Here is a 24190-nt window from a genome sequence, read left to right on the forward strand (position 1 = left end):
TGTAGACTGCCCCCGCAGTGCCCTCACCGGACTGCCTCTGCTCTCCTCTTGAACAGGAGCCACCGGGTCTCCAGCTGGACACCTCACCCCAGGTCTTGAGTCTCCCCTCGGCTGGTCCCCCGGCAGTCTCCCCGTGGCTTCATGATCGTTCAGGGTCCGCCAGCCGCCACCATTTTGGTGCTGCGACCTCGGATCCACCAGCGCCGCCTCAAAGACCTCGGCGGCCGCCCTCCCACTGCCACCAGCTCCCGCAACAGGAACACCACCGGGTCCTGGTGGTCTCACCCAGCAGGCTCTCTCCACCGCTCTGGTTCAAATCACGGGAACACTTGGAGCCCTTCAGGTGCCACCATTTTATTGTTGCGGCCGCAACCTCTGCAGAGCCCCCTGCGTCGTCGCAAGCCCCTCTGCATATGTGCCGTCCGGCTTACCAGATGCACCCCACTATCCTCTGGGACTCGGCGGCCGCTGCCCGCTTTCATCAGTGTCGTTTTGGCATCATTGCAACAGGAATGCTACCACCATCTTGGCCTGCTTGGCCACGCCCCCAGGTGTATATTTACTTTTATAGCTAGGTGCAATCCTCCACTGTTTTAATATGTATTCCATAGAAGAGATTTACACCTAGCTGTAAACATGTCTCAGTTCTCTCATCAGGGGGTAGTGTCTCATGCAAACGGAAGTGTTAGATCGGGGGGTCTATAGTTGGCAATCGTTATTACCTTTGTCCAAATAGGGACCCCTACTTCTAAGTCAGGATAAGGGGATTACACTCCTTAATAACCCCTGCTCACCCCCTTGGTAGCTTGACACGAGCAGACAGGCTTATCTCAGAGGCAGTGTGTTAAGCATTTGTCAATATACACAGTAATACAGTGAATATACACAGTAATACAGTGATAAGACTAAAGATGGACACAACACAGGTTTTATAAAAATAAGTATTCTTTATATAGACTTAAACACAAGACCACAAACGACAAAAATCCACAAAACACTTAAGATCACTTAAAAGATGATTAACGTCTCTTAGTTTAAGTTGATGGTAAAAGCGACAAAGGTCTCAACAAAGTACCTGGATGCATAACGTAAAGTCAACAAAAAACTTACAAAAGGGGAGATGCGTCAGTTCCGTGACCCGTGGAAACAATTACGTCCTTCCTCAATGCTTGCGCAGAGTAGGGGACTCGTCGTGAGCCTTACCGGTGCGGAGGTGATGCTTAGATTCTCGGCCTTCGGGCCCATTGCGATGCGCAAGATGGCGCCTTGATGCGACCATCCAGTTGCGATGCAAGAAGATGGCGCCCTTGAGGCGGCGATGCGATGACGCCCTGGCAGACTTGCAACGACTCTGTACTTTGGAGCCACGACGGGCCCTGCAACATGCTTCTCCGGTGATGCGATGGCGACTCTCGCGATGGCATCACGCTTCTCCGGTGATGCGACAGCAGACAGCTTTGATGAACGCACGCTTCCAGGGAGATGCAATGAAGGCTCGCATCTCCGAATTTGCGATGATTTCAGCTGCGGCGGCGACACGCTTCTTCTCGATTCGTTGCACTCCCAGCTCCCAGCGTCATGCAAGTGTCTGGAGTCAGAATTCCCAGCAAGGAAATTCAGAAGGGAGCTGGACGTGAAGTCTTTTGTCCCGGAGACTTCAGCAGGAGGCAAGCACAGTTCAAGCCCTTGGAGAATATTCTGTAGATGGAAGTCCTTAAAATGTTCCTCTCCTTTCCCTTGGCCATGAAGCAACCACTGCAGGCCAACCCAGCAAACAGCACACTAGCAGAGGGGCAGTTCAACTCCTGAAGGGTCCCTGGTTCTTCTCCTCGGCAGAAAGGTTTCTTGTCCAGAAGTGATCTAATTTCTTGGGATCATGGTCCCAATGTTTATGCCCCCAAATCCTTTATTCTCTGAAGGCCTTTGCCTAGTCCAAACCAGTTCCTGATACTTTTGTTTACATGACTCTCCTCTTCCTTTCACTGTGCAGGGCAGAGACATCAGCCGCCCCACAGGAGGGGGAGCCAGCACAGGGAAGGGTAGATACAGCTCTGGAGCACTCTGACATGATTCCTTCTCTCATTTCACAGTGTAGGGCAGAGACATCAGACAAGCCACAGGGTTTGGAGCCAGCATTGCAGAGGGAAGGTCTAGCCCTATTCAGGTCCCAGGTGAAACTCCTCCCTCCCATCTAGATGCAGATCTCTCTATTCACAACTGGGCTGCCCCAGCATGTCTCCTGGAATTCCCCAGCCCTGTCACACACAAACCCAGACAAGGAATACACAACCCAGCAGAGGCAGGCTTAAATGGTTAGGCAAGCAAATGCCTTCTTTCTAAAAGTGGCATTTGCAAACCCAGAATTTCAAAATAAACTTTACTAAAAGATGTATTGTAGTATTCTGAGTTAAGGCATACTAAATTTGAATTTCTACTGTGTTCCCTGAGTCAGTTAGGATTATGAGAACGTAATAATCTAACTGCCCATTCTGGCCTATGAGAACAGGTAGCCCTCAATAGTGAAAAACGAAAATGGCAGCAATTCACTATTCGAACATGCTACACACATCAGAGCATGTCCTACCTTGTACTTACAATGCACCCTGAACTTGGACCTACCATAGTGGTGTCTAATATGAAGCAAAGTGAAGGTTTAGGGACTGGCAAGTGGGTGCACTCGGCCAAGTCGACATGGCAGTGCTAGACTGCACATAGGCCTTGCAATGGCAGGCTTGAGACCCACTTTACAAGCTGCTTCTGTGGGTGGCACAACCAGTGCTGCAAGCCCACCAGCAGCATTTGACTTACAAGCCCTGGGCACACACGGTGCACTGTACTAACGGCTGACAGATAAATCAAATAACCCAATCATGGAAGATCCAATTAGTTAATTAATTTAACATAGGGAGCATTTGCACTGTGGTACTGATTAGCAGTGGCACAGTGCCCAAAGCATAAATCCAGCAAAAACATATCAAAACAGGGGAGGCAATCCATCAAAAATGAAAGGGAGATTCACGCCAATGATGTCAGGTCTAACAGGAAGCTCAGTGTAAAGTTTCTGCTAGTAAATGCACCTGCTGATGAAGCACTCCGCCTGGAGGCAGAGCCCTTACTCTGGGAATGTAGAGAAAAATGATTAACGTTTAAAATATTCTTAATAATGGTTTTAAAGAATAATAAAATATAAATGTAAATTAATTTAAAATATTTATTGTTAACCTCAAAGTACTAACCTAATGTTACTGCACATTAACTCAATAGATCAAATATGTATTCAACATTTAAATTGTATTCATTATTTAGTAAATACTGTTAAAATCTGTTTAGTCATGTGTTAATTTAAATTTTGTTTTTGTCATATTTTAACAAAAGCTTGCGTATTTATTTGGGAGTCAGTGTGTTGCAGTATCAGTGGCCAGTGTTTAGACATGTGTGGTGCTTGACTTATGCTAAGGCTGGGACAGAGTAAATTTACACCTGTTCTGAGTTTAATTAGGCATGTAGTAATTTTAGAAGGAAAGCATGTGAATAGCAATAACCTTACTTTTATGTGGGTGTGTGTTTGTATTAGCATGTATCTCTCTAAACCCCACTTTAAACTTCTCTACACCTCATTTATTATAGATATTGGTCTCGCTTTGATTACTACTAAAACATTCATCTGCCACTGTTGTGGAAATTTCCACATGGGAAAGACTGGAGAGGCGGAGGTCTGTGGACATAAGTTTGTGATGATGCTGTATGTACCACAAAATGCAGTTTGTGAATTGGGACCAATAACTTTTATTTCCACCTAAGCGGGAAATATCCACTGAAAAACCACCCACTAGCACCTTTGTTTTAATAAATAAACAAATGTGTGTAACAGATGACGAAATGGGTGAATATGGCTTGTAAAATATTTGCCTCAGCAACTACTACCTCTGGTGGAGAACAGAATTAGCTACTTTCTACTTTAGTGAAGGAGTCTTTAGGAAGCAGAATTCTCCTGAGCTCATTTGCAGTCATCCTAAAAATGAACTTGAGTTCCAACGTAGTCTTAGCTGGCATGTTTCAAGGAACAGACATCACAAGATGAATACAGTAAGAAAATCAATCAAATATGAAGTACTCGTAACTAAAATTGTGTGTTTTGAGATATAAATTTGGAAATAACAGTTCAGTGTGTTTGTCATCTCAGTCAATTTTGACGTGTCTTCTGCCTGGCAGGTTGTGTATTTTACTGCATTATTTCCCTACGTGGTGTTGCTGATCCTTTTAATAAGAGGCTTGACCTTGGAAGGCTCTTTGGAGGGAATCCAGTATTACATTGGGCAACAGTCCGACATCTCAAAGCTGACTAACGCAGACGTGAGTGCTTTTGTTTTTATTTTGAGTGAGAAAAGTAAATTCTACTTGTATCTAACTATGCGGAAGAGATTACCTTCCTGTGATATGCCAGGCTTTCTAATGGTCTTCAGTTATTTTATAGGAAATTAAACAATTCAGGGGGTTATTTGTAAAGGAATGAGTCACAATAGTTTGCTCAAAATTACACATCTGGCTCCTTCAAAGGTCAGGATGTTGAATACCAAGGTAGCATAGTCCTAATTCCATTTTATGCCTCTTTCAGCTACTACTGGAAACTCCCTCCCTATTTATCCTACTTTCGTAGTTTTTTTTTCCCATCCCTGCCTTCTCACTGTGTTGCTGTTTTTTATGGTTGAACCTGTGCGTGCATGCGTCTCGCTTGTGAGACACTATTGTATACAGAAAAGGGCTTGGAGCCCCTCCATGGCTTACCATTAGTTGGACTCCCGTCAGTCTTCTTTAAAGCCTCCTTCATTGGCTTGTGCAGACAATTTCTGGTCACTTCTGTGGATCAGGGGCCAATCGCAGGTTAAAGTTGCTTCTGTGCCCGTCCGTTGCTCCCGATGTGATTGAGCTACTATTTCGTGCCTACTTCCACTGCCTCATCCTCCCTCATTACTGGATGCCTCGTAGAGGTAGCGCATGCGCTGCTCTATGCGAGACCTAATGAGTATTACTACTGAAACTCCACCCATTGCATTTGTCTGTTTTGTTGCTTTGTTGGAATCTGGCATTGGTGTTCTTATCTTGGTCATTGTTTTCTTGTGGTCAGATACATCACTTCCTTTTTCTTACATTTCTGGAGGAAGCAGCATGGACCAACTCCAGTTAACTTGCACTGCTGGCTGTTATTTTTAGGTTTCGCCTGGCGTCCACTGCGCAGCAGTGTTCGCGCGCCTGGGATGATGGCGCCTACAAGTCCCAAGATGCAAAGTTGTAGTAGCATTCTTGTAGCGGGGCAAAATTAGGCGGACTCTCGATAGATAGATAGATAGATAGATAGATAGATATATCTCAGTACCTCCTCCTCATCGAAAAAGGCACGGCACACTCTGGAGTTCAAGGGCAAAGGTTTTATTGAAAAATATATGCGCGTGGTGCTAGCAGTCCCCTTGAAACGTTAAGGCAGATGCGTTTTAGGCCTTCCAAATGGCTCTCATCAGTGCCTGTTCCTGGGTCTCCGCGCTCTGTGCTGGTTGAAACGAGGTGCAGGTGAGTGGTAACTTGCTCCTTAATGCGGACCTCATGATCCCCCTCATCACATCCGATTGTGTGTCTAATTGCTGGATATGGGCTATACTCCAGCTTGAGTGCCCAGAAGGACCACCAAAAAGCCTCTCACCCCAACTCCTTATTCAGGCAAACAGCGTCTCCTCCTCTCTCCCCATGGCAGCGTATCCTGCCATGGTGGCTGTCCAAGCTGCTAGGGGGGGGCTCCGTGTTTTTGCAATTCGTGCAAATGTCCAAAGAAAGAATGCTGGTCTCAACACGGTGCACCAGACCGAGAGGTCTATATGTGTGTGTGTGTGTGTGTGTATATGTGTTCCGTTTCCGTCTTCGCCTCCGTGTTCTGTTGTCTCCTTGTATTGTTGTGCGTTTTCTTGTCTGTCGTCTTTGTTTTCCGTCTTTGCGTGGCTGTCTCGCTGTCCTGCCTTCCCCTGCCCCCCCCCCCCCTCCCGCTGTCCGTGTCTCCGTTCCCACCCCCCCCATTGATTTGCATGTGCTTGTTTTTTCCCTTGTCAAGTCTGCCGCTTTCTCTGTGAACCATGCCTTCTGGCAATTCTCCACGCAGTCCGGTTTATTTCACTGTGGGGGTAAAAAGTTAGAGGCTTATTAAAATTCCTCCCGCTGTCTGCCCGGGCTGGAAATCCCCCACATGCTTCGCGCAGTCCAATGGGGAGCCCTTGCCGTGCTCTTGTTTCACTGGTGGCCGCCGTACCCTGCCGACGAACCTCCTGCCTGGTGCGCCTCTCCCACTTGTCTTGCCGAGTTGGGCTCCCTCTACTTCACTCATCTTTGTTCCTGACTCGGGCCGAGGCTGATCCATGGATCGACGGTGTGTCCTGGATATTTGCCCTGCTATGGAGACTCACGGTCACAAAAACGACGTTCTCGAGGTGCCTTGCCCTGTTGTCCTAAAACACACTGGCGATCCCAAGGTGCTAATCATGATCAGCAGTAGAAGGAAGCACAGGGTCAAATCTTGCACGAACTACTAAGCGTGGGGTGAGTTGCTAATTTACAGACTAAAAGAAAGCCTCATCCTATGAAACAATGCAACACATTTCCATATATGTATGAGACCGAGCAACATGGCCGATGCCCGGTGGAGCTGCCTTCCCTCTAGCCTTGTGGGTATTTGTCGAAACTTTGCCGATATGCCCACCTCCTTAGGAGACGCTAGCGCTTCGTTCCATTCGAAATCATCCATTTCCCCTATGTCCTCCACCCATTTAGCTCTGTTTTATTGTTTGATCCGCTAGGTTATTTAACAGTTTGCAATACTTGAGGGATGTCGCTCGCTCTTGCATATAGTCCGTGAGGAGGCGGTCCTCGAAGGGAGATGCCTCTGGGACTTTCGTGCCGCGTGGGATGGCTGCTAGCAGAGAGTGTCGCACGTGTATATATCTAAACAATTCTGTGAGCCCCAGCTTGTATTGCTGCCGCAATTGGTCAAAGGGGATCACCGTGTCTTTATCCCACAGATCTCACACTGTGGACAGACCATTTGTTATCCCATAGCGTGAATCCCTTACTGCGTCTCATGTTTCCCAGGGCCCGCTTGTCCCACAGTGGGGTACGTTTTGTAAGTTTCCCCTTCCATCCCAGTTTTGCCCGTGCTGTATGCCACTGTGATACAGTAAGCCTTGTGGGCCCCATGAGTGTGCACACTTTTCTTTGGTCATAGAGCTGACAGTTTGTTATGGGTACCTAATTGCTCCCTGTCTGCCCTGTATGCTGGGTCTTCCTGAGGTGCATGTAGCCACTGGTTAATGGGTTTTTGTTGTGCGGCCCAGTAATAGAGTTGCAGGTTCGGCAACGCAATCCCGCCATCGTACCACCCCCTGTGCTATTTGGCCTGGGCTATTCGTGCCGGGAGATTGTTCCACATTAGGCCTGCCATCAACGCTGATACCCTCCCGAAGTATCCTGTGTCTACTGGGTATGGTGTTATTTTCTAGGATATACAGAAATCGGGGCAATGAAATACTCTTATATAGTGCTGCTCTGCCTAACCATGTCAGTGGCAGCGCCACCCAGAATTTAACGTCCTGTTTCAGTCGATCCAACGGGGGTGTTAAGTTCTTCTGAAAGAATTTGTCTGGATCCTTCGTAATATGTACACCTAGGTATCTAAAGGAGGATCCTGCCACTTTTAGAGGGCAGTTTTCGCACAGTGTGGGGGCTGGGCCTTGCAGAACATAGATTTCCGACTTACTCCAGTTCAAAGAGTACCCCGATATCTTCCCCTGCTCGTCGCACAGTCAACAGCGCCGGTACACTTCGTTCCGGCTCAGTCAGGTACACCAGGATATCATCTGCGTACAGAGACAGGCTGTCTTCCCACCCCTCCGACAAGGCGATCCCCTTCAGCAGTGGGGTGGAGCGTATCTGATTTGCCAATGGCTCCAGTGCAATCGCAAAGAGCTAAGGCGACCGGGGACAGCCCTGATGGGTTCCCCTCCCTAGATGGAATGTTCGGGAAATATGGCCATTTGCCACCACCTGGGCTACAGGTGTAGTGTATAATAGCCAGACTCATGCCACGAATTTAGGGCCAATTCCCATATGTACCAAGACTTCGAATAAGTATTGCCACTCCACCATGTCGAATGCCGTCTTTGCGTTGAGCGCCAGTATGACCGCCTTTTCCGATAATGTGTCCGCTCTGGCAAGCACACTATGCACCCTACGCAAGTTGAGGGCTGTATTCCTATGCGGCATGAAATCGGACTGATCAGGGTGTATGATTTGCGGGAGATGAGCCATCAACCGGGTGGCAAGGAGTTTAGCCAAGATTTTAACCTCCGCATTGAGAAGGGAGATAGGGCGATACGATGTACATTCTTCCGGGTCTTTTCCGGGTTTGGGGATTGCGACTATGGTCGCCGTCCGTTGATCAAACGGAAGTTCGGGGATTGCAACGATGGTTGCCGTCCGTTGATCAAACGGAAGTTCGGCCCTTTCCAGACTGTCTGTATACATAGCTAACAAGTGCCCACTGAGTCTCTGACGCGGCCTGGTACCATTCTATTGGGATACCATTTGGTCCCGACGCGTTTCCCGGCTTTATATCATGAATTGCCCTTTGTATCTCTTCCTCCGTTTAGTCTGCCTCCAGTTCCGTCACCGCTTCCGGCATCAGTGTCTTATGAGGGATGTTTTCCAGCGCCACGCGTGCCATTTCTGCTGACACTTCAGTGTCTGGTGTGTATACTCCCTCAAAATACTCCGCTAGTGCCCCCACAATCTCTTCGGGGCTCGTGTGCACCCTCCCTTGTTTGTCACAAATGCGCTGTATACCTCTGGCACTACCTCCCCTCTTGTCTAGCCATGCCAACATTTTCCCTGGCTTGTCCCCTATGTCGTAAATCCTGTGGGTCGTCTGTTATCTGGGACACTGACTGTTGCTTTACATGTTCCCTGAACTGCTGTTTTAGGAGAAGTGCATGGGACGTGTCCGGTGTAGGGCTCGCTTCGTGCGCCATAGTTGCGGCATGCAGTGCCAGCTCCAACTCAGACAATTCTTGCTGTCGCTCTCTTTAATGTCCTGCTATGGATGCTATAGCCTGTCCCCTGAGCACAGTCTTGTATGCCTCCCAAAGGATAGCGGGTGACTGTACTGACTCAGTGTTCTCCGCAAAATAATGTGATGTCGTCGTTTTAAGTGTCTTGCGCACCTTGGGAACTTTGAGGTATGAAGCGTGTATTGGGTAAATCCTTTAAAGTGATTTCTCCTGTGTGGATAATGCGAGTGTGACCGGGGAGTGATCTGATATTCCCCTTGGGTGTATATCAATAGTGTCTACATGTTGTACCCCATCTCCCAGCGCTAAGAAGTAGTCGATCCGTGACAGACTATTGTGGACCGTGGTGTTAAGTGTATTGCCTCGCAGCAGGGTGTGTATAGCACCATATGTCTATTAGTCCCATTGCGGTCAGAAATCTCTGAATACGTGAGGTGCCCCCCCGCTTGAGGCACCGCTGGGAACCTATCCTCTAGGGAATCCACTGGTGCATTGAAGTCCCCTCCAATTATTATGTCCCCCTCGGGTAAGTCCAATAGGAATTCACCTAGCGCTGGTAACGTGACTGAGGGAAGTGCTGGGGGGACATATACGGATACCACATTCAGGAGCCTCCCCTCCCACTGCCCTTGGAGTGCTGCGAAACACCCCTGCGCGTCTTTCTTAGTGCTCAATGTAATGAATTGCGCTGACTTCACTAATATGCCTGTGCCCCTAGAACCCGTGGTAAACTCTGAATGTTCCGCCATTTTATAGCCTTTCCTATCAAGAGCCTTAGTTGACCCCCCCCCCCCCCCCCCCCCCCCCCCCGGTGAGGTGCGCCTCTTGGAGGAGTACCAAAGCCGGTCCCTGCCTTCTCGCTGCGTTCACCACCAGCCCCCTCTTCTTCTCTCCCAGCCCTCTCACATTCCTTGACATGAGTCGGAGAGGCACCACTCGTGATCTTAGCAGCCCCTCCTTGGGTGTCTGTCTTTGAACGTCTTGCATTTTCTGTCCTACACTTCTGACCGTGCAAGTCTGATCTCATTCCCAGGGTGTGCCCGTCACTTACTTGGCCTAGACCATCCATGTATTCTTTTACGAAATTTGACCTTGCTCGTGGAACGTCAGTAACTTCTAAACAAACCCCCCTTCCTCCCCCTCCCTGCCTCCCTGCTTAACGGGCTATCAACCGCTCGCCTCACCAACATAGCAGAGTGCTTAACCCATCCCTTCAACAGAGTACTTGCGCGCTGGGGTGGAGTATCCTCTGGAGCAGGGAGGGGGGTTGAGGGTTGAGGGGTGAGGGGGCTCCGGGTTTCGGTTTCCCACCAGGTACCCTATGGGCCCTTTCCACTGAGAAGAAGTGCGAGAGGCCCTTCGGGTTCAAGTTTGTCTTAATCAGTTCTTCCACGTAGAGATCCATTGCACCTTTCCCTTCTGATTCTTGAACCCCCAGTATTCGGACGTTGTTCCTCCTCGAGCGACCTTCCTGGTCATCCATCTTGTCCCCGAGGGATTTGTTTTCGGCTGCCATCTTCTCCATCGCCACTTGCAGCTCCGATACGTCTTCCACCAGGGATTTTGTCACCACCTCCACCTGCTTCACTCTCTCGTTCATTTTTTGGAGGTCTGCTCTAATCAGGGTGACCTCTGTGGCCGTGGAACCCACTGTTTGTACCTGCGTTAGGGCCCGCATTACATCTTCTAGCGTTGCTGTTTTTGCTCCTTCCCCTTCTTTTGCTTTCCCCATGGAGTTGCAAGGTTCTGCCTGTGGAGGGTTATTCCTGTTGTAGGTGAATTTGTCTAGTTTAGCCTGTGTTGAGTTGTGTTTAGGGCCCCTACCCGTCATATTTTTTCTTCCCGGGTCTGCCTTCGCTGTGGGTTAACTGTGTCTCTAGGATTTTCCTGCGAGCTGCTCTCTCTCTTCTCCGACCGCAGTCTCCGGGTCGTTTGTGGTTCGTTGCTTGCCAGTGTAAGACGTGGGAAGAGTAAGCACTATGGGCTACGTGCCGGGTCTCCAAGGAGTGCCTTTCCTCTCGAGGTGCGTGGATTTGGTAGCAACACTTTCGCTAATGTTCTTCCCACAGTCCTGTATGTGGGGCGGGAGGGAAATCCCCAGATTCGCCGTGTCTTCGCGAAAGAGGCCCACGGCAGCGCCCTCGTTGGCCTGTTCCTACCTGCCCAAGCCACCGGTCACTATGGCCACCTCTGTTACCCTTCCGGGCCTCAACGCGGCGTGTTTTGCCTTTGTTTTCCAGGCAGAGCCCACTTCCAAGAGTTCTTAGTCCCTTCGCGGTTATTGCAACTGTACCACGGGATTCATTGCCTCTCTCCTGCTCTTCAGCGCTGTTCGCGTGTGTTCGCACCTTTCCAGCGCCTCGCCAATGGGACGTCTCTGCCCAGTACATTATGACCCGGGGTCTAGTGAAGGAACAGACCCGATCACTGGCCAGATGCGATGTGAGCGGTGTGCATCTAATCTATTGGGCCCATTCACGAAACGGACCTTCGCCGTCTATTTCCCGACCATGTGCCTCAGATTATGCCGCTCCCCGCCGCCCTGGCTCCGTCTCCAAATCACCGTGCGGGTGGGGGTTCTCTGTGCTGCCGCTCTCTCCTGCCGGGTTTGGGCCTCACGCCGGGGCCACTCTAACTTTCCATGTGGGCCGCGCTTCACTCACACCACCCGTCTGAACCTTAATGCTGCTTTCTGCCTCCCTACTGGCCTTTTGTGCATTTCCTTTACCCTCCGTTAGTCTTCGTTCGGCGGCCGATGCTGCTTTAGCTCCCTCCGTCAGTAGCACCTTTCTTGGTTCCTGCTTCAGGGCTAGTTTCCGGCGCCAGGGCCCCGCCGCCTCTTTACTTCTGCCCGGATCTCTGCTGAGGGATAGTCCTCTGCTCACCGCCTTCTGCAGGCCGCGCCACGCAATGTACTGTTTCTGTGTTTCCCGGTGTCGACCGGCTCTTATATTTCCCCTGCTGGGTACCGCTCGGTCCTCGACCCGGTTTGCCCCTACTGAGTGTTTCTTGCGACGGATTAACGTGCCGGAATGCCGGGGGATGTTGCCTCGCTCCTGGAGCTACTTTGTTAAGCTGCCGCCATAATCGGGCACTAGCCACGCCCCCTCGCACTCCGAACTTTTGATCTTCTTCTGCTTGAACTTCCGCCCTAATTTCTATCTGTCCCTTTTCAGGCTCAGGAGTTCTTGGAGGTGTCTAACTTGTTCTGTCCCTACCTGACCTTATTCATCAGATTTGATTTGGATTTTGATGATCTGATTATCTCCTAGTCCTGTCTCATCCTCACTATGCCACTCTCTATCCAAGTAGGTTTCTCTTCTTGTTCTTATTGGATCTAGAGTCAGGTCGATTATTGGGACCCAATAATCTTGACTGGTGCTCAATTGTTCTTTAGCTTCTTGAGGACCAATTTCAGGCGACCCCCCCCCTCCCCCCCCCCCCCCCCCCCCCCCTCACCTGGACAACCTTCAGCCTCAGTTTCTTCGTATGGCTGGCATGGATCCACGGTGGCACACCTGCACATTTCACAGCTGTGGTGGTAACCAGAATCACCTGTCTTAGTTTTTCCCACTTCGGTGCAAGGCAACTCTTCAGAGTAAGTTTCTTAATTACAACCAAATCTCCTGGGTTCAAGTCATGTGCTGGAGTTGCTGGTCTGGAGACTGAGTCTTCCCCAATGTGGTGAGAGATAGAACACACTTGGTCACCCAGTTATTTGCAGTACTCTAGCACCAAATCATCAGATATTTTATCAGTTTGTGTCCTGGCATCCATGGTTGCCGCAATGCTCTTCCCATCAGAATCTCATGGGGACTCCGAAGTATTCCAGATCGGAAGTCCCATCAAGGCGTCTGGCCATTCCATTTGAGTAGATTCACACATTTTCCCAATCTTGACTTGATAGTGCCATTCAGTTGTTCTACCACTCCAGAAGCCTCTGGGCGATATGCACAGTGTAGTTTTTGCGTTATTTTAAATGCTTCACAGATTTGTCTTATTATTTCTCTATGGAAATGCCCACATCTGTCTGATTCAATTGTGACTGTAAAATCGTGCCTAGGTATCAATTCCCTCAGCAACAACTTGGCTACAGTGACGCTATCTTTCCTGCTGGCAGGGTAAGCCTCCACCCACTTTGAAAACAGACAGACAATGACAAGGACGTACTTCATTCCTCGACAAGGGGGTAACTGAATAAAGTCGAGTTGTAATCTTCTGCCTTTCCAATTGTACCTGGTAAAACTACTGTTTTCTTTCCGGGATTGAATTGCTGACAGACCAAACACCTTTGGCAGAGTGCCTCTGCTATGTTTCTGAATTTCGAATTGAACCATGTCTGTCTAAAGACACGTATCATTGTGTCTCTTCCTAAATGTGCATCTCAATGTATCAATCTACCATAGGAGCAAGTAGACAGTCTGGTAACACAGGCATATCATCAAGGTAGACAATAACACCATCCTCATTCCTTGTCTTACAACCAAATTTTCTCCATCTTTCCTTTTCCTTTGATTCTGATGCATTCTGCAAATTTCTCACTTCTTCCCATGTTTTTATTTCCTCAAACACCATGAATTGGCAGCTGTTTCCACCTACCCCCATTTTTGTATTAATCGCTATTTTATGCTTGGCACAATGTTGGGCCAGTTGGTCAGCATATCGATTACCTGCTGTCACTTTATCATCGCCAGATTTGTGAGCAGCACACTTGACCACTGCTAATTCTTTTGGTAACTGAATTGCTTACAGTAATTCTTGCACAAAATTTCCGTTTCTGATAGGAGTACCTGAAGAAGTCAGGAACTCTCTTTGCAGCCACAATTGGCCAAAGTCATGCACAGCCCCATAACCATACTGGCTATCAGTGTATATGGCTATTTTCATGTTCCTCCCAAATTTACAGGCTTTTGCCAAGGCAACCAACTCGGCTATTTGTGCAGACTTGACTCCATACAAATAGGATGCTACCACTGGACCTCCTGAAGTGCATACTGCATGGGCAGTGCTTAGACCTCCATCCTCTTGTCTCCGGCATGAGCCATCTACAAACAGCTCATAATCTTCACCAGTTAGGGGCATTTCCTTTATCTGGGTGTGGTTTTGTACTATACTCAGTCAGATCAAGGTAGTAATGCTCAACTTCTCCTTTTTACTTCTGCTGTGAGTGAATTTGGTAGTAGGGTAGCTGGATTCAAGATATTACAACGGGCAATGGTTAAATTTCCTGCACCTACAAGAATTCTCTCGTACTTAGTCAGCCGACTAGGTGTGAGGTACTGAGTTTTGGTTCTGGTCAACAAGATTACAACTGCATGTGGAACATACAGTTCCCATAATAATGGATTCACTCTGTTCAAGACTCATGCAAGTTACAGCTACTGCTTTCAGGCATCCAGGTAATCCAGCAGCCACTGGATCCAGCGTAGAGGAAAAATATGCTACAGGATGTCTGGTTAAACCATGAATTTGGGTCCAGACTGAAAGTGCACAATTGTCTCGTGTGTCACAAAACCGTGCAAACTCTTTCGAGTAATCAGGCATTTCTGATGCAGGAGCTGTACATAGACATTCCCATAATTTTGTAAAAGCTGTCATGCTTTCGTCATCCCACTCCACTGGGTCCTTTGCTCCTTTCTTTGTCATGTTTATCAATGTCTTTGCTAGGACTGCAAATCCCACAATCCACTGCCTACAACTCCAAGAAACATTCTGATTTCTTTCTGGGTATTGGGCAGCTCCATGTTTCGAATTATTCAAAATCTTTCTGTGGTAACCTTCCTGATACCTCTCTATCTGGTACCCCAGATATTTCATTTAGGAGGTTTAGAACTGTAATTTGTCTGGTGATACTTTGTCCTCCTTCACCTAAATGGTTCAGTAAGGCAATGGTGTCAATAACCGTCTTTCCGACTTTTAGACTCCACCAAGAGGTCGTCTATGTATTGCACCAGGACTGATTCTCCAGGTAAAATCGGAGATTCAAGGCATTTTTTCAGAATTTAATTGAACCCCCGAGGGACACGATTCCAGACGTAAACATGACTATCGAATTCAAACGAGAAAAAAAAATTGCTGTATGGATGCAATTGTTTCGAAAAGAATGCATGGCACAGATCGATAACAGTGAAGCATCCAGCATTCCATGGTATTTGGTACAAGATCACTGCAGGGTTTGGCACAATAGAACCGCAAGGAACAACAATTTTATTAACCTTCGCAGGTCCTGTACTACCCTGTACTTACCACTTGGTTTCTTTATTCCAATTATGGGCGAGTTACAAGGACTGCTCAACACCTCCTGTATGATGTCTGCTTCTAACAACCTTTTTATCTCGATAGCAACTCCTGCTTTTACTTCTGCACTCATTTTATACTGTTTAGTATTTGGGTAAACTGCATCTTCTTTTATAGATATTTTAATTAGGTCAACATTTGCCATTAATCCTACATCTTTTCCAGTAAAATCCCATACTTCTGGTTTCACGGTTTGTTGGAGCTCTTCAGGTAAGTCTTGTATTGTCAGCTTTTTAAATTTCTGAGTCCGGTCTTATCCACATTAATTTGTAAATTCCGTCTTCATCTGGGGTCTGAATTTCGACGCCGTTTCGGGAGCAAAAGATGGTACCGTTCATTTTGCACAGCAAATCTCGTCCTAGTAGGTTCACAGGACTTGAATCGCAAACATCGAATCTATGCCCCCCCCCCCTCAGGCACCGTCAGTAAGGTTTGTCACAGAGGAATGTTTCATTTAACAGGAATTGCAAAGTTGCTGCATTTCTATCCTCCCTTCCTTCCCAAACTTCGGCTTCTTCACCCTGTTGTGCTTAGCTCCTATAGTTTGGCCTAGGTGCACGAGGCAACTGATTCTGTTTTACCGTTGCCGTGTCTTCCATGGTCCTTCATTCTGCGCCTGTGGATTTAAATCATTAATTTGCGCATTATCATTCTGCACAGCCTTACACTCGTCCCTCCAGTGCCCCATCTTTCCGCACCAGTGGCAGGGGAATTTCTTCCTGGCCTCTTCTTGACTCATTTTTACCCCTGGCTTTTCTCCTCCCCCAGGGCTCTGATTCTGAGTATTTGCCATTTTACTTAACTGCTGTTCTTGGTGCTCTCCTATTTTACCTGTGCCCACATGACTTTTTCTTTTTAATTCTTTTTTCTTATTTTCTAGCTCATCTTCACAGTACTTTGCATATTTCAGGACCTCATCTATGGGCTTAGCTTGCCAACAAATTTTATTGTCTTTGATCCACTGTGAGATTTCAGGTCTTAACCCTAACACAAATCTATAAATGAAGTGGGTCATGTCTTCCATTTCAATGTTGTCCTGGCCACTAAGTTTTGAGCACTTGTAACAGACGCTCATAATATGAATGTACAGTTTCATCTCGATTCTGAGTAGTTGTATCTATTCGGGTCCAGTCTGTCTACTTGGCAGGCACCTTTCCTTTCAGGTACAACATTACCTGATTGTACCTCCTCATTACGTCTTCAGAAGGAGCACCTGTCTTTGGGTCTCTAGGGTATTCCTCATTTGGCCAATCAACAGCAATTTTACATTCTGTCCACAGATCCACAGGAACTACAATGTCAAAGAAACCATCTAGATCTTTCAGGAGGCATTTTGAAACCTTTACAAATCTCTCGACCTGTCTGTACCACTCTACAGGTTTTTCTCGTAATTTTGGGAAGTCCTTTGTAAATGACACAATATCTTGTCTGGACCATGGCACATGTATATATCCTCCACCTGGTACTTCTCGCATGGGACATTTCTCTACCATGTCTGCTTCTTTTAGGACAAATTCTGAAGCCAATTGTCTTGACCGCACCTCTTCCTTTTTCTTTGCCCACCTGGCTCTCCATTTTTCTATATCACCCCATTTTTGCATCAAATTAATCCACTCTCTAATCTGGACCTTTTTCCCTGACACATTCATGTTTTCTAAATCTTTGTCAGAAAATTCTACTCTATAGGGTTTCTGCAACACTTTAGATCTGCCAATGTCAATTCCCATGCTAGCTGCCATATCCATTAATTTTTCATGAAACACCCTTGTATTTCTAGTGATGCTTTTAAAGATAAACTGTAATTCGTCTTCACAAAGGACATTCAATCTTTCCAGTCTGACATTCCCATTCATCTATTCTTCTATTTCAATTCTTAATTTGAATATGTCCAATGGCTTGGTCTGCGATTTTGGTCTCTCTATTTCTCGGACCATCTTTCTATTTCTTCTAGAGTCACTACAGTGGCACTTCTCATACCTGATTAAGTCTCTATCTGTACTTCCCTTGCGGGTACTGGTGTAGGTTTTCTCATGGAACCTCTTTCAGGCTCTCGTATTGGTAAATCCATTAAGGAAATCACTGATTCACATTCGCTTGCCTGATCTACTCTCAGGGATTCTTTCCCTGGCTGCACTACTGATGTCGTTATAACTGGAGCATTTGGACTACCTTGTTTGTCTCCATACAATGGAACAACTGGGCCAATGGTTACTGGAATTGTCAAAGCCTTAGGACTTCTATTTAATTGGGATATTTTCTGAGTTCGTTTACTTCTTTGCTTAAGTAAAGCCTCGCTCTTTCTTGTAATACCCTTTCCATGGTAGTCTCCTGTACTATCTGTGGATTCAAGGGAGGATTAAAACTCTGAGCACTTGGATTTGCCATACTTGATCCCTCATTACAGGAAGGCCTAATGAATGGATTTTTCGGGTTACTATTCTTGTTTCTTCACTATATGGTGGTAGATTTTTCATTAATAAATCCTCCAAGTATTCATCATCAGAATCACCAGTAGTCATTATATGTCTAGTTTTCTCAGTCCTTTTACCTCCCATAGGCTCCTCTACGGTTAGTACTGGGTAAAATCCTTCCACTATCAGATTCTGTCTCCACTGTTTCTTTCTTTTCTCTTTTGCTTCTCGGTGCATTTTCGGGTACCATTTACTTATTCCTTTGTCAATCCTGGGTCTGTCTCGCTCAAAGGACTCAATCTTCCATTCTTCTAAAGCCTCATATTGCGTCAACCTAGGTCTGGGATGTAAGTCGTTCATTTGGTTTCTCAAATTGAACAAAATTCTTCCATTGAAGGTACCGTGTAGGGGGAATGCTAAAATTACGTCATCTTTGGTATATTCCACCCAATTTTCCAACCATACACAAGCATGATACCCTATGTCAAACATAAATGAAGTGGCAGTGTTTGGTGGTGGAATAATAACTCCTTCTCTAGTCTTAATCGGCTTGTCTTTCTTGAAATAATTTTTTACTTTGTCTAAAAGAGTCATTTTTCTATTGCTTCCATACATATTGTAAAGTCTGCCTTTTAACATCTGTTCCTTAGCAAACCCTAAGTATCTCGGATCAGATATAGTTTTTGTATATCTTGGATACCACATATACTTCGCGAAAACTTAAATCGTGCGAAAATACGTACTTCTGTTTACTAAATTCTTCCAATGCTAGCGCGTCTTTCAATTTTCGGCAACCAATCAACACTGTGGTTGCAAATAAGTTCCACCAATGTATGCCCAGCTTTTCCCGTGAGAAGTTCTCACGCTCCTGCGCTCACTGCTCCTTAACAATACTATCTCCGGTACACGCCCGCTGTTTCGACCAATACCAGCGCTGCACAGAGTGACGTCAGCGCAGCTCGGCAACTGACTCCCTCCTACACAAGGTAACTAAAGAAAGATATTGAATTTTAAAGTGCAAGTGCTTTATTTCATTTACAACACAAAACATTCGCCACTATACTAGAGTGTCTAGAAAGAAAAGATTTGTTTTACTGCAAGTAAACTTCTTCTGTCTACTTTTCATATACTGCGGATAGATCCCTTCTGCCTATCCTTCATACAAGCATTAGAGAACCTGCTACTCCCTTGACTCATCCACTTTGGGATATATACAAAGTCTAAAGTTTCACCAGCGAACCCTTTTGCTATCAATCAAGCTCTGACGAACCTGCTACTCCTTCCGTGTGACCCTTACTAGGTTATATCACAATAGAAGTTTTGCTAGCGAACTCGTTGCTATCATTTATTCATACAGAAAACCCTGATTAGTGCTTCCAGTTCTGCCCAACCATGCACTAATTTTCCTCGACGCAAGTGACTTCACTGCGATGTGACTTCTATTCTACCACTCGCTATTGTGCCCCCGGGGATTCCAGACAAAACATATAACCGGTACGCACAATTGTCGTTAATCCATTCAATATAGCAGCATCAAAATAAACATTTCAATAATATCACATTTGATAATACATTTGGTCGATCAATGAAAAATATGAATCTTAACCAACTAACTAGCTACCTAATTTAAACTGATCCCTAACCATACCTCTGCTTACCAGAAAAGAATACTGATAGAACGCGCAGGTCCCCCGGCAAGGATAATTTTACTAAATACTCACCTGGGCCCATAAATTTCATTAATCGCACCTTAATATTTACTTTGGGTAACTTACGCTCTACTGTCAGTATGTCTTGAAATTCTCCATACTACTAATTCCTATATCTATAACCTAGCAGTATAGATACTAGGAACCTAATCACCTAGGATCAGGGAGAGTCGAAATATTAGGTAGACAATAACCTCTATAAACATTTGAGAAATATGAAATAACCAGACTCTGGGTAGGTTCAAAACTTTAATCATCATATGTCATGAGCAGAAAATTAAATGTGATAAGGCTATCAATAACTAAAATCAAAAACAGTATGTAGCTATGAATAAGACAGTATGCTAAGCATTTAGAACTTTGAACTGAAGGATAGGGAAAAACAAGGAACATGCTATATTCATATAACAACCTCTCGCAACCTGGATTAAAGGAGGGTAAAGAAAGGGAACATGCTATATTCAAAAAGTCTTTTGAGCAGTCAAACATTATTGAAATTCAAGATTAATTTAGCTCAAATACTAAAGGGTAGGTAAGATTGGAACATACTATTCAATTCAGCTTATCTCCTTGAGGGAGGGTAAGATAAGTAACATATACTAAAAATAGAAACCGATTTAGCATTAACTAAAGGTAGGTCAAAAAGTGGAACACGCTAAAAGATGAGTAATGTATGAAAAATTCATTTATAAAGGGACAGGGGAGAAAAGGAAACGTATGCAATTTTGCTTGGCAAATATTCGAGAATTAGAAATGCAAATATAGATAAGCAATCACCCACACAGACTTTATATTTACCTAGGATAAGAGTTAAGACAAACCCTGGCCACGGGTCAGATTGGAAAAGACTGGAAGGGACCATCAAGGACTTAGGTGCCAGTAGGCGAGCAGGTACAGCTCATGGACAGTCAGGACAGGAATACCCCAGAATTTGGATCAGGACCTGGTTCACCAAAGGGTACGACCAACACCCGCAGCTTCGGTTGCAACGCCTGCACTACTCCCTCTCTGCAAGGAATCTGCCAATAACCCCGATTGGGTTCTCGAACCTCCCAGCAAAGTGATTCTCCAGCACTTCTAAGTCTACATAAACCCTGAATGGGTTTCTCGAACCTCTGAGTGCTTCGCAGCTCTGAGTTCAGTCACCTATAGAGTGCGTTGGGTCAGTGACAGGTCAGCTATTCAGACAAGTCGGACAATTCCTCTAGCTAAACCTATGCTAGTTATACTGTTTTTTGGGTCAGTGTACCACCCCCAATGTTGCAAGTGTAAGGATCCTTAATTTTGATTGGACCACGGAGGAGGTTAGGTTATCACACCGCCTAAATTTTAGACTTTCTCAGGCTTAATATTCAATCTTTGTACCCACCCCTAAATTCCAGCTTCCCATGACATATGGTTTTCAACTAACAATGGTGAATACAATATTTATGTACAATTGTATCAATTGATGTACAGTTCGGCTTCTTCGACTAGGTGAGAGGGTTTTCTCCCAGGCACATCTTGGCTTGGGCTGCCATCTGGCTTGTTCAAAGGTCATTTCTGTGGAGACTCGCAGATCTCGCGCAGACTCACTTTCACAAGATGGAGAGCGGCAAAAGATAGCAGGCCACATTTCTTAAGGTACCATGTAATGGAAAATAACAGTTTTAGAACACAGAATAAATGATTTCACTGTATACCATAAAAACTCTATACTATTCACATTACTTTATGATGACTATAGCATTAGGGTAAGTGCAGAACAAACAGCTTTGCGAAAGCGGCAATGCGAGCTCGAAGCATGTGAGAACACAGAGCAGCCATTTTAGCTGTATTGCGCATGAGCAACAAATTCCCACCAGAACTGCGAGTACGTCACATGGGTATGACCGAGACATGCGCAGTGTAAATTCCTGCGTAGCAGCGACCATTTTTAGAATGCAAGCTGATTAGGATTAATAACACATAGGCAAGCGTTACTTAGACACCCCGTGTAATGGAAAATGTGCAAAATTAGTAAGACTAACATGTTGGTTTATTTTATTAACATTATTTTGTGGTTCATGATACAAGCAAGTCGCTTAACGTGCGAATCCTTGCTCCATCAGTTCCTTACCCCTGTATAGGAGGTTGATTTGGGTAAACCCTGTTTTTGTTATATAGTTGAGAACACTTTAAAGTGTGAGAGTATTGCATGAATAATCTAGTTGTTAGATCATTTTTCAAAAAAATATTGCCACATGGCGTGGATTCTTTGTTTTAATAGGGTCATTCAGTGTCCCCTACGATCAAGTAAAAAAGAAATATTGATTTCTCCTTACCAATTTTTCCTGCATATCATATTCTATTGAAGCAGAGGCAATTTCAGGTGGGAGACAGCTAAAATAAAGAAGGTTTTTTCTTTAAAAGTTTGTGAGTCTACCGCCTAAGTTGGGTCTATAGGCATGTATGCTTGTTGTGCTTCCATTGAGCTTTTTGACCAACACACCTGAAATCAAAGATTTATAGACAAAGTTCAAGACCCGAAACTGTGCCCATAATTACATGGAGCACATAATTACGTGGAGTGAGGTGGTCATTTGACCCCAGAACACCAGGGCAATAACTAAATGTTCGAGGCATGTGGGTTTCTGAATTCATATCTGTGCATAGATCGCCGCCTAGTGTTGGGTCTGGATGATTGCACATTGTTGTCCTGGAAGAGTCTTTGAAGTATCACGAGATAGGTAGCTCCTCCCCTGGACTACAGTGCGCATGGGCATCCTCTCCATCACCAGATTGTTTTTTTCCGCCATTGGGTTCGGATGTACTTTCTCGACTCCAGTTCGGAAACTTTGTATTAACTCTTTACTAAGGCCAAAAGGCCTGCGAAGCGTCAGTATAGTTTCGTTTGGTGCCTGTTTCTTCTCCAGTTCTTCGAACTGGACGTCGGAAGCAGTTTTTCGCTTTCGACACCAAAGGCCCAAACTACGACTACAATGGATCGGAGCCCGTTCAAACGATGCCCCGTCTGCAATTCGAAATACCCCCACATTGATGTGCACCCAGTGTGCAATAAATGTTTATCCCCTGAGCACGACGAGGCCAGCTGTATGGCCTGCTCGAAGTTCCACTCCAAGAAGACGCTTCGAGTTGGACGCGTCGGCGCAAAGGTCGGCGCCCAAGCCTTTCAACATCTTCGAGGCCGGTGACTAAGGTGCCGAAGAAAAATATCCTGACGAGCAGTCGGAACCAGCGTCGGAGCATGACTCTAACTTCGAGGTGGATGAGCAAGATGAGGAATACGTCCACGAAGAAGACGTCGTCGAAGTAGGGGACGGCTAGGGGGCCATCGGAGCCGTCTTTGACGACTCCAGTGATTAGCCAGGCCCACCCACAGTAGCGGGGCCTACTACAGACAATACGCTCCCTACGGCTCAGGTCGAGGCATCGCCGAAAGGCCTTAGCCAAGATCTTCCTTTACATTCTATAGCCCCGCGTCCAAGCCAGGCTAAGAATACTTCGAAGGAGCCATCGGTCGATTCTTCAAAATCGAAACCGAAACTACTTAAAGTGGTCGTCGGGTCGACGCCAGTCAAGTCAAAGACTATCAACGACCCTTCGGCGCCTCGACGCAGTCGGCGTCTACTTAGACGTCGACTCACAAACATGGCGACAAGACCAAAGGCCTCCAGACCAAGAAGGCTGTCGAGCCGAAGATTTCAGTGCTCAAACCGCTACTAAGCAAACGCCTCGAGTCGAAAGCCCCAGTCGACCCGAAACAGCAGGTGACATAGACACCCAAGGCCGTGCATGCTACGCACCGGGAGCTCGAGTCGACGCAATCAAGCAAACTTACTACTGAGTCGCCGAAGCAGCTTGGATCGACCGCTACGGCAAGCTCAAAAAATGTCGGCCACCCTCCGATTAAATTCGGTCTGCCGCCAACGGCTCGAGCCAAGCATCTCGAACACCACAAAGGCACCGACCCTTCCAAAACATTGTCTGCACCTTCCAAACCCACCCCTGAAGAGGTTGTGTTCCAAGAACCCTCGTACGACAACCAGTCGACACTCTTCATCGACTCGGAATCGGGCAGGCTTACCATCCATAAATGGAAGCTTGCACCTGAACATCCCTTGGAGGCTTATAAAAATGATCCTACAGGAGGGGAAGTTAATTTCTAATGCATCCATCAAATGCGCACTGTATGCGGCAGACACGGCAGCTAGGGCCATTAACACTAGTGTAATGTTAAGACGTCACGCATGGCTCCCCATCTCTGGGTTCAAACCCGAGATTCAAACAACTCTGCTCAACCAGCTGGTAAATCCAGACTTCCTTTTTGGTCCCGAGGTAGACAAAACCCTCAAAAATAAAAAAGGACCCCGACAGCAAAATCCATGGGGGCTCTAGTCACAGCAGTTTCGGGAAAGTACCTTTCGTCGCTCCGGTAATAGGGGAGCCTCTAGAGGACAGGCTTTACAGCAAGCCCAGTACACCAAAGGGAGCACGCAATCCACCTATACAAAGAATACCAGGGGTGGATACCGTGGGAACAGCGCCAAGGGCAGAGGACGTGGCAATAACAATGCCAGATCCCCCGCTCCCAACAAGCAGTGACGCCTTGTCACTGCCCCCTGACCATCTAACACCTTTCGGGAAGACTCCAGCAGTTCCTGCCAGTCTGGTAAGGCATTACCACGGACAG

The 24190-nt window shown here is 46.4% G+C and overlaps 1 protein-coding gene across 2 annotated transcripts in view; it reads left to right on the forward strand.

Moving 5' to 3' along the window:
- LOC147718733 (sodium- and chloride-dependent neutral and basic amino acid transporter B(0+)-like) overlaps nt 1-24190 on the forward strand; it is a 367624-nt gene that overhangs the window by 232201 nt on the left and 111233 nt on the right. For both annotated transcript variants that reach the window (XM_086966770.1, XM_086966769.1), the window contains exon 8: nt 4213-4353. In XM_086966770.1, the coding sequence (XP_086822896.1) occupies nt 4213-4353 (141 nt within the window). The remainder of the gene's footprint in view (nt 1-4212; nt 4354-24190) is intronic.

The sequence above is a fragment of the Lissotriton vulgaris genome, chromosome 4_1, assembly GCF_964263255.1.
Source record: "Lissotriton vulgaris chromosome 4_1, aLisVul1.2, whole genome shotgun sequence".
NCBI classification, from domain to species: Eukaryota; Metazoa; Chordata; class Amphibia; order Caudata; family Salamandridae; genus Lissotriton; species Lissotriton vulgaris.